Consider the following 17,476-nt stretch of genomic DNA (forward strand, 5'->3'; position numbering starts at 1 on the left):
ATTTTTGCCTTATTTATTGTCACACTAAAAAGTAATATCAATTAAGACTGTAAAAACTTTTTCTTTCCTGCAAACAAATCCGGAGATGGTTAGCTCACTTTTGCATAAACATTTTCTTCACTTTAACTTATAATAAATCAGTCATGCCAATCTAAATTTGAGCTTCAAATCTGCAGACATTGTACTGATATGATCTGCCCTATCAATATATGATTCAGCTTTCAAGCCAGTCTTAGGCACTAATTTGCCATCTATGTTGCACAGCTGCCAGTGGGAGAAAAAAAAATGGAATTAGATGTATACAAAATGAAGATGTTCTTAAAAAGAAATCAGGACTAAAAAACACATTTAAACTAGGTATTTTCAAACTATGAAAAAACATAGGTCTAAGTGGAAAAGAAATTATATATTTGAAACGATGTACTACTTGTTCTGATTAAACAGAAATATATGTTGGGCTGATAAACCTTTCCAGTCAAAACAACTAAACACATTCTGTAAGGTACATCCTCAGCTTCACTGCTGGCTGTTGAATTACTAGCCATCAAGCTCAGATGTTTTTTTTATACTATCTATCCTATATACATGTACAGGATATGCTGCTTCTGCCTATACTCCTGTGTGGCTCAGCCAGGGTAACTCAATTTTCTCTTAACCATAAGATGCACCTGGAAGATGCTCTTGGTCATATTGTTCAGATTTAGGACTCAATGACCCTTATGGGTCCCTTTCAACTTGATATTTACAGATTCTGCAAGATAGACATGGGGGAAAAAAAAAAAAAAAAGGAAAAAAACCAACACAGTGGACAAAATATCTCACAGTATTCCAGGGCACTGGTTTAAAAAAAAAAAAAAAGTCTCTGCTAACTCTTTTATGTTTATTAGCTTTACAGAAAGCTCCAAAGAAACCCACGCTTCACCTGGAGGTAGTTTTCAGAAAGCCTGGCAAGCAGTAAGGCCTCTTCGCCAAACATAGCACCTGCTCTGGAAGAGGTAACAACATTACCATGCTGAGCAAAAGCTGAGGAGATCCAAAAGGCCACACTGCAGAAACGTTGTAATAAAAATGTACAAAGTCACTGGTGTTACCTGAGCTCTGCAGAACTGCACTGTAATTACATCCATTACTGTAATTCCAAATCCACTTACACAGAAAGCCAACAGGGTTTCGTAAGAAAATATTTGCCTTACAAAACACAATTGTTTCATGTTTTGGCCCTATAACGCCTTTTTTATTAAATATAGACTTCTCAATATGGCTTTAGGAGGCTAATGACATGTGATGTTGAAAATCTAGGACAAAGGTTTTCAAGATTATTTCTGTGCACCAAATACAAGACCACACCGAGATCTTCAGAGTATCAGACATCCATACTGCAGAAATCAGGCTCTACTGAAAGTGGTACATGCTGGCCACTCAGTCATCAGAGTTCAAATACACAATTACAGTGGCTGGCTGGGTCTAAAATTTTGATTCTTTTGTTTAAATAAAGAGGGTTTGTGTCCCACTCCCACCCCTTAACACTTACCACTTGCAGGATACTTGAAACACTTTCCCATGAAACTTCTACAATATTATCACCTCCATCAACCATTCCCTGGTAACCCTGAAAGAGAAGTATTTCAGAAATCTGACTTAAAAATGGTATAAAATTTCCACTGCAGTAATACTCACCTTGTGAATTTCAATGCAACTTTAAGTAATTAAAAACACTGAATAAAAAAAATACTCAATTTAAATGAAACAACATTCAAGCAGGTATCACTGCTTTTTTTAATGGGGGAAAAAGGCAAAGCAAACCCCCTTCCTAAAAGACTAGTTCCAAAGACAGCTTGAAGATAAGGTAATACTTTACACAGATTAAACAGCTATGAAACTAGAATGTCAGTGTGTTACTCCTTTCTTAGGAATAAATAGTGACTTTAAAAAAAAAATAACAAAGAATTTTGAAACACATTATAAGATACGTTTCTTAAAAACAGAACCTCAGCCTGAGGTTGTGATCTTAGGAATCTACCTTTGTAACACATTGTATATTTTTCCCCCCAAGTTGGTATAAGCAAAACAAAATAAAGAGTAATAACCAAAATTTTTTCATAAAAGAAATCAAGTCACATAATCTTTTTTTTTTTGAGGGAGTTCCATAATAAATAAAGAAATTTAAGAGAAGAAATTACAATTTTTAGTGATACATTTAAGAAATTCTTAATATCTTAACTTAAATGGTCTTCAGAAACCACTGCATGCTGTACTATGGAAAGAACTACACATATTAGAAAGAAGGAAACCTATCCAGCATGCAGCTGAAGGATTTTGTCATACCTGTCTACATAAATACTAGCAGAATGACAATTGTAGAGTCTTTTCCACTAGGTGATATTGTGAACACTGATTTAGAAAAAAAAAAATAAGAAAACACAGCAAAGTTCTAACCTGGAAAATCCTAATTGACAGAGACACCAGAATAAAACTGAAATTACCATTTAGTTTCTAACATTTATTTAAATCCAAGGAGAAAAATACTCTAGGTTAAAGAAAGAAACAAAAAAACACTAAACAAAAATAACCATGACAATGTTTATGTCTCCACTTTTAGATATTCCCCATGCCAAGGAACAACTAGTTACCATTTTTTTAATATGCAGTTTTTGCAAAACTGTACATATTTAGCTTTAGGGTTCTCAGAAAAAAAATCAGGTAGAACTAGAAAAAGAAGGGAGTTCAGAAGACAGCAAAGCTGACATTATAAATTAGAGAAATTTACTTTGGCATGATTCAGAGTATATGCAGATTTTATTCAGTAAGCAGTGAAATGTACTAAGCCTACAGAGGCTTAAAAAGCCATATACATTATATGAATACTATGTCAAACTTTGAGTCCTTACTATCAGGAGAGGATAAAAATATAAAGATAACGTGGGCATAGTAAAAGTACAAGTTACTCAAATTAAGCTTTCTAGGATTCTAGTACAGATTCCAAGCGGAAAGCAGAAAAGTTACTGCTCAGTGAGACTTGACTGATTAACTTACATATAAGATGATCAAGTAAGAGCAAGGAAACATCCAGATGGAAAACTACCTGTCTCTAATTTCTATCATCCAACAGACCTTTTCAGTATTATGTACCCTCTCCAGCTAACTTTGACATGTATCTAATGCATACACATTGGATGGCTTGGGTTGGAAGGGACCTTAAAAATCATCTTGTTACAATGCTCAGGGGCCCATCCAACCTGGCCTTGAACACTTCCAGGGATGAGGCACCCACAGCTTCCCTGGGTAACCTGTGGCAGTGACTCACCACTCTCACAGCAAAGAATTTTTTCCTATATCTAACCTAAATTTCCCCACTTTCAGTTTGAACGTATTACTCCTTTTTCTATCACTATGGCTCTTGATGAAGCATCTCTCTCCAGCTTCCTTGTAGACCCCTACATACAGGACATACTGTCCTGGATGCTCATGTATACACATAGTGACTTGAAGCCAAGACATTATCAACACAATTTCTTCAAAATTAGGGCAAGTTGGAAAAGGAATAATGCTTAATCTACACATCAACTTAAAAAAAAAAATTCTTTCTCAGATAAAGTGCAAAGATCTTCAGAAAGAATTACGGAATATGCTGAGTTGGAAGGGACTCACTAGGATCATTGAGTCTGATTCCTGGCCCTGCACAGGACCAAGAGTCACACCGTGTCCCTGAGGGTATCGCTAAAATGCTTCTTGAACCCTGTCAGGCTTAGTGCTGTGGCTGCTTCCCTGGGGAGCCTGTTGCAGCACCCAACTACCTTCTGGGTGAAGAAGTTCTTTGTAATACCCAACCTAAACCTCCCCTGACACGACTTCATGCCATTCCCTTGGGTTCTGTCACTGGTCACCACAGAGAAGAAACATTACAGTGGCTCCACTGAGCTTGATGAAGGCTCATAAATTCCTAGAGTTCACTCATCACAGCTTTGCTAGTTTCCCTTTTTTAAAAGCAAAGAATCCAACGTTCCTTATATCATTCATTAACAGAGTGAAAGCTGTTCCAATTGGTATTGCTATTGACAACTACAACAACACAAAGATCCATAAGCAACAAAACCTGAAAGAGTAGTGTGGTGGTGTACCTTAACTCAGTTCGTAACACCGACTCTAGTAAGCTGAACCACAAGCTAACTTGAGAGGAAAAATAAAAGACATGCACCCCAGAAACTACAATATAGAGTAAATATATACATAATGCATATCATGAGACTCATGGATTAAAATCCTCAATTCACATATTACTGAATCTAAAACATAGAAAAAAGCCAACGGGTGAACTACTATTGAGAACTGTCCGTAAGATTTGAAACATCTTATAGTTAGGCTAAGGAGGAGCTATGACCAATTCCTGTAACATGCATCTTTAAAGTAGAAAGAATTCATGCATTTTGATCAGGAATCCATATCTGTGTAGACAACTGAGAACTGGGGATGCATTAACAATTCCTCCCCTTACAAGGTAAGGATGGGGAGCCTTTGGAATCCTGATCTATTTGAACTGTTATATTAGCTTTTCCTAATTCAGTTGTTTGCTGAGGGGTATCTGTAAGCTACCTCTGAACAACGTAGTTAGAATTTCCATGTTGTTTTCCATGCTATTAACAGATACAACCTATAGAATTAAAACAGCTTTCAAGAAAATCTAAAGAGAAAAAAAAAGATGACTAATTATAATTTAAGTATTAATAACGATCATGATTCCATTTATCGCTTTAGTTATTTAAACACTGATGGAGGCCGGACAATCCATTTTAAAGGTGGAATTTAACTTGAATTAGGTTAAGAAATAGTTCAACACTGTTACAGTTATACAGTTACTGAAAGTTACTGGTAGATGTGAATACAGACCTTAATAAAAAGAGGGTGGGAATCTGTCAATTTACACTAAAAACAAAAAATAAATCCTTACCTAGATGCTAAAAATAGCAGCTTGGGTACTAAGATACTAAACTAGGGGGCAAGAATGGAAAAAATAAATTGTCAAAAGTACAGAAAACAGTATCTGAAGATGTGCCCCACTTTATGTTTTGTCCTTCCTTTACCCAAAATCTGAACATTCAGAGATGAACATGAGGAAATCTCTGTGGGTCAAATGTTCACCGGGTACATACATACACACTGCAACTCCTGGAGAGAGTAGCAGGGACAGCAAACCTTGCTTCCAGTCTACACTCTCAAGACAAGAACTTTTGAAAAACAAGCCACCTTCTGATATGTTACATGTGAGACATTTGGGGCTTTAAGTTATTTGAGTTTACTTACTGAGATTTTTAAGCTACTGCTTGACAACGTAAAATACCAGTGTCACTGAGTGCACAGACCACCACATAAAAGACATGAAGTTTTCCTCACAGAAATCCGTGACTGCCGTACCATTGCATTTCCAATGTGGCCTCTGGAGAAAAAGACTCTTAAGCAAGATGAAGAATCTAAAAGCTCCATAGCTTAGTAGTAAGAGCACGCATCCAGTGGGAACTATGTGCTTCAATCCTGGAAAAAGGGCAGGTTATTTGTAAAAATATTTAAGACCTCAGTTTCTAAAATGAGTTGCCAGAAATGAGAGGTATCACTTTTTCTTTCCATTCTCAATTAAAAACAACAACAACAAAAAAACCCCAAACTGACTTTAATAGTTTTTGATTAGTGAAAAAAAAAAAAGTCAACTAGCCTCCTAGAGCAGCCTGGAACTCTACACATACTTCCATCTCCTAGATTTTCATAGCATGAGTGAAATTAAACCATGAGTATTCAAATTTTACTTCAGACTAGGGTAGATTTTAGAAACAATGTGATGCTAGTCAAGAAGGGTGACTACAGACTGTTTATATACTAAAATTAAATACTTTAAGATGATAATATGTATAACACATGAAAGTATGGCAACTGGATAGAGTAAGCATTTCTTCCACAAATTAACAGCAAAATTTTGAAATGTGTTAATTTTAATTAATTAAGATTTTTAAAAAAACACCTTAATTCACTGTATTTTATAGCTATAAATTTACAGGGGTTTATATTAATTATATAAATGGTATATAACAAATTATATTTTTATATAAATTATTTTATAGGCTTAATTTTCACGTAAGTTGGTTTGGTTTTTTTTTCCTTTTGGGAATTGAAGTATGTCCAAATAGCCCATGAATTCCAATACATAATGTTTCTTTCTTTAGGCTTTAGTAAAACCAACTTAAAAAAGGCTACCAAATGACATATCTAAATCATTATCAATTTTTATTTATCTTGGTACTGTCTCATCACGAAATGAAGCAAAATGGAATTAGAAAACTGAAGGAAAACAGAGTTATTGTTTTACTTAAATAAGGAGCTAGTTTTGGCCACACCTGTAGAAGACAGTTGGTTTTACAGAGTGTATGATGACTCTACAGCAAAGTAAGCTTGAAAAGTCTGAGACCTTTAACTGAATTTCTGGATCCAAATAAGAAAACTTTTTTCTCCTTTTGGATATTGTCACTTCAGGTTTTCCTTCACTTTTTCAGACCAACTTCAACACAACTATCACTTTCCCCTGACCTATGTGTGCTTAGTTAAAATGTGTACTCAAAATGTAGGGCAAAAATATACTATTCTCTTTGCTTAACACACTCGTCTGCATTCGATAAACTGTAATTTAGAAGAAACATCTTAATTAAAGTATTACATAACTTCAAGTATACACAAAAATACATCTCTGAATACATCATTCAAAGGCTTATAACAGGGAACAATAGTGACAAGTCTCACTTTAAGATTTTTACCTTCTACTACACTTGTCACCTCATCTGTTTCCTATTCCAAAGGTGTGAAATTAAACAGCTGTTTCATTTCCAAGCTTGTAGCTGTGTTTCTCTGAAGTACTTGGATGTATTGTGAAAGAAAACTGACTTCATATTTCAATTACCACAAAGTCAGAGAAGAATAAAGCTTAGCATTGGGTACTTCCCAAAATGTAGAACTGAATGGACTAATCTAGAAGCAAAGATCTTTTTCAGAGCCCATACTTACAGTGAAATGTGCATTTTTGTCCCAGACCACAATGTTACATTGAAGATGGAATGACAATATATAATGGTAACTCAAAACTCCCAACACTGACTTGATTTTTACAATTGCTTTTCATTCAGAAATATCTGTGACTTCACTCTGGCAAGCTCTAACACTTCAGAGAGGAACATCATAACTATTTTGCTAAGTTCAGAAAAAACAAATATTCAAATTTCTCTAGAAATTTATCATTGAATACACTCTGTGATACAAAAAAATTTTTAAAAGTTGAAAAGAGGTGGTAATTCTTGAGTCAAACCTAATTTAAAATAAATTAAAATCCAAGTTCTGGCCTAAAGATGGCCAAAAACCCCTCCTTACTTCCAGACAAGTATCTGACCCACTTCAGATGCAAAACAGCTGAACACTGAGGGAATTCCAGAGATTGGCCACGTAATTAGCACACACTAAATGTTCAGAGCAACTTAGTGTAGCACTGTAGTACAAAAGAATTTTGGAGCACAGTCCTCTGCTTATTTGCATTTCAATATACTTTGCATCTCATTAGTAAATGAGCCATAGGAATAAGCAGACATGGAAAAAAATGGGTAAGTAGCTACTTTTAAAAGATAAATTGTATATCTGGCATGCACAAAACTAAAACCAAAGTATTTTCCTAGCACTTCTATGAATTCTAGTACTCCTTATTTTTATATTAAACATTAAAATTACAGTTTACTAGGAATATTGTCTATCAAGTTTTCCCCCATATCAACTTTTTATTATGATTTGTAGTAATCTCAAACTACTAAGGATTTGTACAGGAATTCCAGTGGAAACAGAATGACTTCTTACTAAATATATTTACAGCAAATTATATAAAAACTGAAAGCATCCTTTATAGAGAACTCTAACATAGTCTTCCAGTAAAACATACACATAAGTATTACCTACACATTTACATTAAACTTGTCTCATGATTTTTTCGTATCACATAATTGTTACAGAAGTAACAATCTTTACACACACATAGTCACAAGCTTCAACCAAAAAATTCTGATGTCTGGACACACCACCAATGGTCAGGTTTTTGATGGTTTTTTCATTTGGTTGGTTTTTTGTTGGTTGACTTTTTTTAGTAACAACTTTCCACCTATTAGCCAGGACAGATGGCATCAGCCTGACAGTACTCTTGATCAAAACCAAGTTGTACAGTCTGTGAAATGAGGGTGATGACACATCCTCATCATACACTGGGAAAATAGACTGGGGAAAGGCAAAGGTTAAAAATCAGTAGTTCAACCGGGTTTAGGGAAGTATTTATAAAGTACAATAAACGGGGTCAAACGTCTAACAAGTGCACAGATACACAGCTCACTGCTGGGTGACAACCATCTCTGGTTTTCTCAGTATTTTCAAGCTTCTGGTAGCACATAAAGAATTCCATACATATAAAAAATTACTTTTAAATTACATATTTCCAGAACACCTTGTGAAAAGTAAATTTCCACAAAAATAAAAAATACTAAATAAAACATATGATGAAAGGGGATGGAATCTAGATTTTTTTAATTTATACTAATCTCCATGACGTTTCCACAAAAACTCAAGTGCAGTCAGAGGACAAAGTACAGAATGAATAAAACAAAAACTAACCTCATAAACAAAATAGACTTTGGCTTTTACATAGATTCCCATGCGTACTACTGCGCGCACAGCAGCATTCATACCTGGGAAGAAAAAGCAAAAACACTGTTATAGGTCATCCAATATTTTCTGTATGCTACAAATATCGTCTTAAAAATAAAGGCAACATTAATTCTTTCCTAGAGAAAATGACCAGCATCTATTAAAACAGAAATTTGCCTAATGACAGTGCAATCAGCCCATGAGCACGAAGGGTTCAGACCTAGTCTTTGTTGCAATAATTATGTGGATGCCAGTATGTGTGTTAATCAGAGATTAAATTGCTGCTGACTGTAAAACAGCATTGTAAAAGTAACAGCTACTAAATAAGAAGGCAAATTAATTTCACAATAATGATTAGTTTTCTATCTGAAATGCAAAACATTCAGCTAGTTAAAACTTAGCTTCTTGAAATGAGAAATTATACTGTAACAGTTCTTTTTTCTGAGATTTCCAAAGTAACACAGGTGTTATATACATACAATATTTTGCTGGGAACAGAGTCAAAGTTGACCTGGACAGATGCTCATTTAAAAAGACAGAAATAGCAGTAAATTAACATAAAAAATGCAACATAGACTCATTTGATAGAAAGTGTCTAAATGCTACTTTGCTTCCAGAATTGCAAGCTGAAGTTGTAATTCCCTGCTCACAGACATCTGACAATTCTACTCCTGTAAATCTTCCATTAAAGTCCCATGGTCAAACACTTAACCTCACAAGCAACACTGGAAGTTCCACTGGTGCCCCTGCATGGGTGAAATGAATTTCTGTTATAACCCGTCCCTTCCGATACTGCATTACCTTACCCATTATCCAGGAACTTTTGAAAAGTAATAAATTAATTGCTTCCATACAACTATAACAGACACAAGAGATTATGCAGAGCATGAAGACAGAAAGAAACAGCCTTGGCACATCAGTTGAAAAGGGATTCAAGACACATGACAATGCAAAGCACTGGGCACCAATTCTCCAAATCTGATGCACTAAATATAACAAAATAGCAAAGCAGCAGGTCAGCTCTGATGTTCCATATAGACGTTAAGTGTTCACTTCTCTGGAAATAAAAAAGCCGGTAACTAGAATATATAAACCCACAACACAGCAAGCCACAAAGTATCCTATAGTATCTACCATTAGTAGAAAAAATACTGAGCTGTAAGTCATCCTGTCTAAATAAAGAATGAGGCTGAGGTTTTCTCTAAGATTAATTCCTCAAGAACACACGGGGAAGTCCCTGAAGGTAACCAATATGAAACTAAAAACGTTAACTTTGCCAAAATCAAAAAGTTGCTTTTGCTGTTTCTGTAATGTCACTTCAACTTAAGATAAGAGCTACAAGTAATACAAGTGTTTTTAAATCAATTCTGTATTAGGAAATAGCAGCAAGAATTCTTTCAGCCAGAGTCAGCCTTGCGGCAGAGCTGGAAAAAGTTCTCAAATGCCAAGACAGCTAAAAGCACAGCTTTAGACGAAGAACTGGATGATGCCAAAGGAAAGTAGAGAATCTCATCTGACAGCCTGTACTGAAAAGAAAGTTAGCATGCTAAAGCTCAGATGAAACAGATCCACTACGCAGGGCAAAGTTATCTCCTCAGGGAAACAGTTTTCATAACAAAATTAATACCCCCACCCCCTTCACACACCATGTCCCCTGAAAAATGGAGACAAAGACCTTTAACTTGACCAAACTGACAGTCCACCACAGCACTGCCATTTTCCACAAACAGGGAAGACGTCAGCAAAAAGTACTCCTTTCACCAAAGCCACAGCTTGCTTCTATTAGTGCACATGTTGTGTGGGAGGCTTTTTTGTTGTCATTGCTTGGCAGGGAAATTTTTTTGGAGTTTGGCTTTTTGGGTTTTTTTTGGAGGAGGGTTGCTGTTGTTTGGTTTGTTTTGTTTATGGAGGGTTTATATATATATACATATATACATATATATATATATATATATATAAAATATATATATTATGTATTTTTATATATGTACCTATATGTACCTATATGTACCTATATGTATTTGCTACATATATATTCATAATACAGCCACATACTTTCTTAGTGAATACCTTCCAGTTTCCATGTTTCTTGAATGAAAAAATGGGTAAAATTCACAATTTACCTGCTGCAAGAAAGGGCAAAAGCCCAGGGAAAAAAAGCCTCACAGATTACTGACAGAAAGCATCTTCCCAGTACCACCACTGTAACATTTTAAGTTTATACAACATACATTTTATTATTATTTGGTGATGTGTATTTTATCTCCTTATACAGAAAAAGGACTTGGGTGTCTCCTGGTAGGTTCCTAAGCAAGTGGCTTAGATTTCAGAATGGCTGAAGACTAAAGCATGTCATAATTTGATACCTACAAAATACAGTTAACACATTGAAGCTTTAGCTTGCTACAGTTTGGCTGCCTAAATCTAAATACACTGGTTGCAGTAATTCAAGTCTGAAAATACACAAAATTTCATAAAGCCTCTGCAGAACTTGTCTAATAAAATGTTGCCATATTTGATTATTTGTGGAGTCTTACAACAGTATTTATGAATTACCATAATAACTATGAAATGTAATTATATGTTTATTACTCAAAAAGAGGTTTACTGAGTTAACCATGGATTTAGTCCTGAATAATAAATGCAGCCTGATAAACATACAGGATTAGAATAGCAGCTTCAAAAGAAAGCCACGAGTAAAACCAGTATGGTTTTTTTATAACATAAGAATTATTTAAAATCTTTCTGAATTACCACTTGTTTGTGCATTGAAGCCTTGGAAAGAGGAAAAGATTCATTTTGCTCTTTTGGATTCAGCAAAGATTAAGTAAACTGTAACTACTTACAGGGCTTTACATAACATCTGAATAACTTAAAAATTGATAATTTACTGTCTTTGATATTGCCTATTCAATTGTCTTTAAAAAAAAGAAGAGTTAGTTTTCATAGCAGGGTTACAAACAGTACTGCAGAAGTCCTTACATTATATTATCTCTGCCTCCAAAAGAGCATTCCTGTCCTGTGCCTACATCCTGCTCCATGTACATATGCACCACTACAACAGAGGAGGTTCTGCACTGTTTTGTGTTTAAGCCCAGCTTGCCCCACTTTAGTCAGCTAGACATGCCTTTAAATAAATAACTGTAATGCAAACCATACAAAAGAAAAATCAAAACTATGCATCTTGGACAAGCATCAAGAAATACTTAAGTACCACCAATTTTAAAGATAAACATTGGCTTTAACACAGGCTTAATGACTTAGCACATATGTTTATTCAGCACCCTGAATAAAGATTCAGACTTACAAGACTATATAGCAAAAAACACCAAGGAAAATGTCTAAACATTATCCAAAAAAAGGCTTTATTCAAATATGTAAATGGCTATGTCAGTAAGAATGTAAGAGCCTATAATCATCAAAAGAAAAGCAGTCAAGTACAAGAACTGAACAAAGCCTGAAGAAAACAATATGGGTTTGTTCTATTTACTTTTAATTACATCACAGATTTTATTGCATATAATGACATGACATCACAGATTTTATTGCATATAATCACAGTAATTATTCTAGATACCTGAAGAAAATACTATACAATTTTTCTGAACAGTAACGCTGTATTAGATCAGAACATTCTACTGCACAAACATATACAACAGCAAAACATCTAGACAACACATATTTATTTCCTTCTTAAAAACTAAAATAAAAATCTTAAGAGACCAGTTTCAATCACAGAATCCACTAATTACAGTAGCAGTTCCTCAGAAATATTAAATACATTGAAATAGTTACACTCATTCATTAATAACTACATTTCTAATTTTACACCCAAATACTATTTATAACATTGTATCTATGGACACATACAAATGGATTTCATATATATGTCTATATGCATGCACTATTCTTAGCTGGGTGCCTTTGGGGGGGCCAGAATTCAAAAATTCCTTGTGAATATGTTCAAATCACCTAAGTGTTAATAAACAAAACTCTGTAATTTGGACAACATAAGAGGAGTGGGGGTTGTTTGTTTGGGTTTGTTTGTTTCTGCCTTAAAAAAACCCAAAAACTTATTTATTTTATTGTACTAGTTCAGTGGCCTATGATGAAAAAAGACATTTTGCCACCGGGATAAGATCAGTACATCTGTGCTACCACGTTAAATATGTCTCATCATGTTCCTCGGAAGCCTGTAATGCTTCAAGAGCAGAAATATGTAGGTCTTTGCTTCCACAGTCATGGTCTGTGGTACTCCAAAAGTCCAGAATCCAAGAGGCTATAGGGTTCTTTTTAAGCTTTTCTAAACCCAGTATTTGCTGAGTGAGTTGAGCTTTTTTATTTTTTCAGTGGCAAGATTTCTTCTTCCAATCTAAGTTACCAGGACAAGAGCCATACACCTACACCACTATACTAAATATGCCTTGAAATGTTGGGAACCCTGTAATGTCTCAAACGTTACTTCAGCAGGATGGGCTATGATATTCTCGACCATTATGTTCCTCACTTATGCTGTCTTCCACAACACTGAATCTTTTGAGCTTATCTCAAAAATAACATGGTCATATTCAAAGACAATAATCCAGAGCCAGTAAACTGGGCAGCAGCTCAGCAGCCACACACACATCCTTCCCCAGCAGTGCACAATCACCTTCATCCAGCAGCTCCCGGATGACTCTTCCTGTTGTGAAGCTGTACCTACCACAGTCCCAGAATAAGCAGCTGTTTGGAGGTTGTGGAACATAAGTGACCTACGGTGGCTAAAATTGTCTGTGGCAGCCACTGGTAACCCACAAGCAGTGTACTTCATGACCTGAAGCAGACCATGGCCAGAAAATCCCACAAAGCGAAAACAAAAGCGTGACTTAAAACCCATCTACTAAACCACTTTTCTGAGCTGCAACCACTACAATTTAGAAATAGTCCAGAAAACCAACCCAATATTTATAGAGAATCAATTGTCAAAACTTCTTTTGCCTCTCAAGGCACTCATGATTATGGTGGGAAGTATTTTAGTTCACAATTTAACAGCTGGCAAGCTAAAGTGATGGACTATCAAGTTTAGTACTTACGCACATTAGGTGTACAAAATATCAATCTTTTTTCACTGATAAATTAACTCCACCAAACAAAAGAATAATGACTAAACCATAAGAGTCCTGGTATAACACATATACATTCTATAGTCTTTAATATTCTACAGGTAGAAAAAGGAAAAAAAAAACTTTCAAGAAAATAGCACAAATGGGGGGAAGTAATTGAAAACTTAACAAGCCCTACAAACAGAATGGCTTGTGTAATTTACATAATGCTACTTCTAAATTATTAAGAAGTACAATAACAGCAAAGGCAGTAACTCCTATTTTAAAATAATTTCATGTATATTTTAATCTGCACTAAGATTTACAGCCCAATCTAAATCATGGTACCTATTGATATGAAGATTACATGTTTACTGCAACAATAATGGGTGGTTTTTCCACTCAACTGTTTGTGAGTTTAGTTTGGATTATAGATACTCTGATTTCTAGTGTCTAACAAGTCCAAAACAAAACAGGAGACTGGAACTCGTTTTTAATATTAAAACTTTTTTGCCTACTTCAGAGTTAGTAGCTTTGCTTCACCTACATTTTGCTTGAACATACTATTTTCAAACATCAGTAATAGCAGCATATTTCCTTCTGCATTATACTTCAGGACTTCACCTCTCTCACAGGTTTACACTCTGTCCTACAGAGGACAAATGACCTTGACAGGGCATGACTCATTCTGTCCCTTGTTTAACTCCTAATCTAGTCTGCAAACTGACTTGAGGTTGCATATTTTAGACATCTATGCTGTTACCAAGATAGGTAGGTTACACAGGGTTATGGACCTCAACTGTGCTGTGTGATTCAGCAGAAATTATCAAGTTCCAAAATGTTAGGGTTTTTATTTCCTTGTTCTTCTAAGTTAGGACAACAATGCTGCCGACAAACCAGCTTGGAAGGGACCCAGTGTACTTTGTTTGGTCTTTGTGACAACCCCACTCCTCAGACAGCAACTTTCCCAGCCTGTTACTTTGGAACTCTCCCTGTAAATATGCTTCAGTGGCAATCTGCCAGATAATAAAGTCTAGATGTGGATTGTGCGAGTCCTTTAAATGCCTTAATTCACATAGTGGCAAGTGCAGATTACTTTATAAAAGGAGATGCATCTGCTGCTGCATTATATAATCTCCAGCCACGCGGAAGCAAGTTGAAGGGCTCAGCCTCTTGCTGAACATGCTACTGCTGCTTGAGGCAGTGCCCTGCCACACTTTTAAATTAAAATGGCGATTTGGTGACCAGATCATTAAGACAGAGATGCCCCGATTCCCAGTCCCTCCTAGAATCATTTAGCAGCGGAATTGATGTCACTGAGAGCAAACCGAGCATAAAACTTGAACAAGTGTAACCCCACCCAGGGGCAAAAAAGAAGCCTTTTAAACGCATCAATTTCCTTTTCCTCCAGAACTGCAACGTTCTCCTCTCCGATGGCACCAAATCCCTTTCATCCCGATTAGAGTTTCGGATAATCCCAGGTAAACCCGGGGGCTCCCCGTTATTCTGCGGGCAGGGGGAGGGAGGATGCTTCTCCCAGCCCAGATGACGCAAAGAGGCGGAATCTGCAGCGACTCGCAGCGGATCACGTACACACCGGCGGTGGGAGGGAGCGCAGAGAGACTGGTCCATGCGAGCTACCGCCACATGGACGCACCGTGGAGCGAGGGGAAAAGGAGAGGAGACGACAGGAGAGGCTGCTGCTGCCGCCGGGGCAGCCGAGCAGGATTCCCTGCCCGGGGCTGCGGGCTGGTCCCGACACCTCGTGTAAAAGCTGGCGAGAGACTGGTCACTAAACCACCGAGCCCGAGCAGAAAGGAGACCCCCACCCACCATTCTCTTCACAAATGCGGATGAGTGCCGCTTTTTCTCTTAAGAGAAAGTAGTTTCGAGATACTCCCGGGGGAAAAAAAAAGTAAAATAACCATAATTTAAGGGAAGGAGCTAAAAACAATCATCACTGAACAATTCTCCTGGCACACGCAGAGGAAGAGTCCTCTGGAATCGCACGGCGCATTTCCCGTTTGAAACTTTAATTAACTGAAACTTCGAACTATTAAGGAGGTTTTCTGGTAGAAAAGGGGAAACGAAAGAGTAGAAAAACCTAAATTTTTGACTGGGTATATTGCGATGAAGCCTGTTTTCTTCCCCTTCCCTCTCAATGTCTGTACGTCTTTTGTTCGCCCTGTCCTGTAGTAGCTACGACTCCCTCTACGCTGAAGAGATTTAAGGAGGTGAGACTCCTTACATACTCCTAAGAGGGGCAGAGTAAACTGCCATCTGAGCGTTCTAAACCACGGGTAGGCACATAGACGTGTTCCTGGTGCCAGAAGGAAGCGAAAAGCAGATGAGGCGAGGGCTGGCAGAGCCCCAGCAGCGCAGCCTCCCTCCCACCCGCCGTGCAGAGCGGCACGACCTCCTCCTCCCCCGCTCGCATCAGCCATCCCTCCTCACCCTCCTCTCCCCACCACCTCCCGAGGGGACGAGACATCTTGGTGGTAAAAGTTACTGCAGTGTTTCTACCCTCTCCCCTGCCTAGGCGGGCTGAGAGGAAACGTGACGAGACAGCGAGGGAGGAGGAATGGTTGAGGGGATGTTTGCAGCTCAGGCACCCAGGCCGCACAGAATTATTACTTATCTTTTAAATGCTCTTAGTAGGAGAGCCGGCTCGAAGGCCAGCAGGGTGAGAGGAAGCCGAGAAGCACGGTAATCCCGCGTGGCGCACTCCCGGAGCCCTCTCTCCACTCCATGTGCTGCACTGTGGGTTCCCGCCGCCAGCCCCGGGGCAGCCCACGCTGCGACGGCACCCCCGGCCTCCCGCACGGGCGTCCTGCCAGCCGGGGAGGCCCTTCCTTCCTTTCTGTCCCCCTCACACCGCCCCCGAGGGGCTCCTCATCCTCTCCTTCCACTGCCCCACTCCCTGCCATGCCCGCAGCTCCCCCGCCTTCTCCTTCCCCTCATCCTCCCCCTCCCCGGAGCGAGCGGTGTGAGCCGCTACCTTGGGCATCGCCGCCGCTGGTCAGCACCCCGATGGCCTTCCCGGCGCCCGAGAGGTTCTCGAAGAACTTGGGCTGGTGATCCATGGCGCTGCAGGGGCGGGCGAGGCAGAGCGCGGTGGCTGAGGGAGCCCCTGGCCGCGGGGGTCTGGCCGCGCTCCGCTGGACCGGGCGCTCGGGCTCTGCGGGGAAAGAGACCGAGCAGCCCGCGCTAGGTGTGCAGCTACCGATAAGTGTACCTCCGCAGAAGAACTGCGGTGAGCGAGCGGCTGTGTAAAAATGCTCGGGGAAAAAAAAAAAAAAAAAAAAAAAAAAAAAAAAAAAAAAGAAAAAGCCGAGCAGAGCTTGGAGCGGAGCAACAGCCCGGCAGCTCCTCACGCCGCCACCGCCCCCCGCCTGTGCCCCGGCGCCGCTCCCTCCCCGCGCGCCGCTGACAGCGCCGCGCGGCCCCGCCCTCCGCCGGCTTTGCGCGAGCGGCGGTGATTGACGGGCCCGGCGGCCAATGAGCGGCCGAGCTGCGGCCTCGAGCGTGGCGGGGCGGGGCGGTGGCGTTCGGAGGGCGCGGGCAGGTGGGAGGGGGCGGCGGCGGCGCCTCAGCGAGGCGGGGGTGGCAGCGCCGCCTTCCCTCCCTCCTTCTCTCCCCTTCCCTGCCCCCCGGCGCCTCAGGTGGGGGCGATGCGGGAACATGAC

The 17,476-nt window shown here is 38.9% G+C and overlaps 1 protein-coding gene across 5 annotated transcripts in view; it reads right to left on the minus strand.

The window, feature by feature from the left end:
• Positions 1-17,180, minus strand: part of PFKP (phosphofructokinase, platelet) — a 44,895-nt gene extending 27,715 nt beyond the window's left edge. Inside the window, exons 1-3 of one of the 5 annotated variants that reach the window (XR_007907002.1) lie at positions 16,789-17,180; positions 8,677-8,750; positions 1,532-1,609 (exon numbers count right to left, since the gene is read on the minus strand). Coding sequence is in view for 3 of the 5 variants with exons in the window: in XM_051802381.1 (XP_051658341.1) it covers positions 1,532-1,609; positions 8,677-8,750; positions 16,789-16,873 (237 nt within the window). In the remaining 2 variants the exon portion in view is untranslated. The remainder of the gene's footprint in view (positions 1-1,531; positions 1,610-8,676; positions 8,751-16,788) is intronic. The other 4 variants (XR_007907001.1, XM_051802381.1, XM_051802380.1 and 1 more) reach the window with 4 other exon arrangements.
• Positions 17,181-17,476: the final 296 nt, after the last annotated feature.

The sequence above is a fragment of the Manacus candei genome, unplaced genomic scaffold (genome assembly GCF_025592945.1).
Source record: "Manacus candei isolate 608988 ecotype Guabito, Panama unplaced genomic scaffold, ASM2559294v1 h1tg000056l, whole genome shotgun sequence".
NCBI classification, from domain to species: Eukaryota; Metazoa; Chordata; class Aves; order Passeriformes; family Pipridae; genus Manacus; species Manacus candei.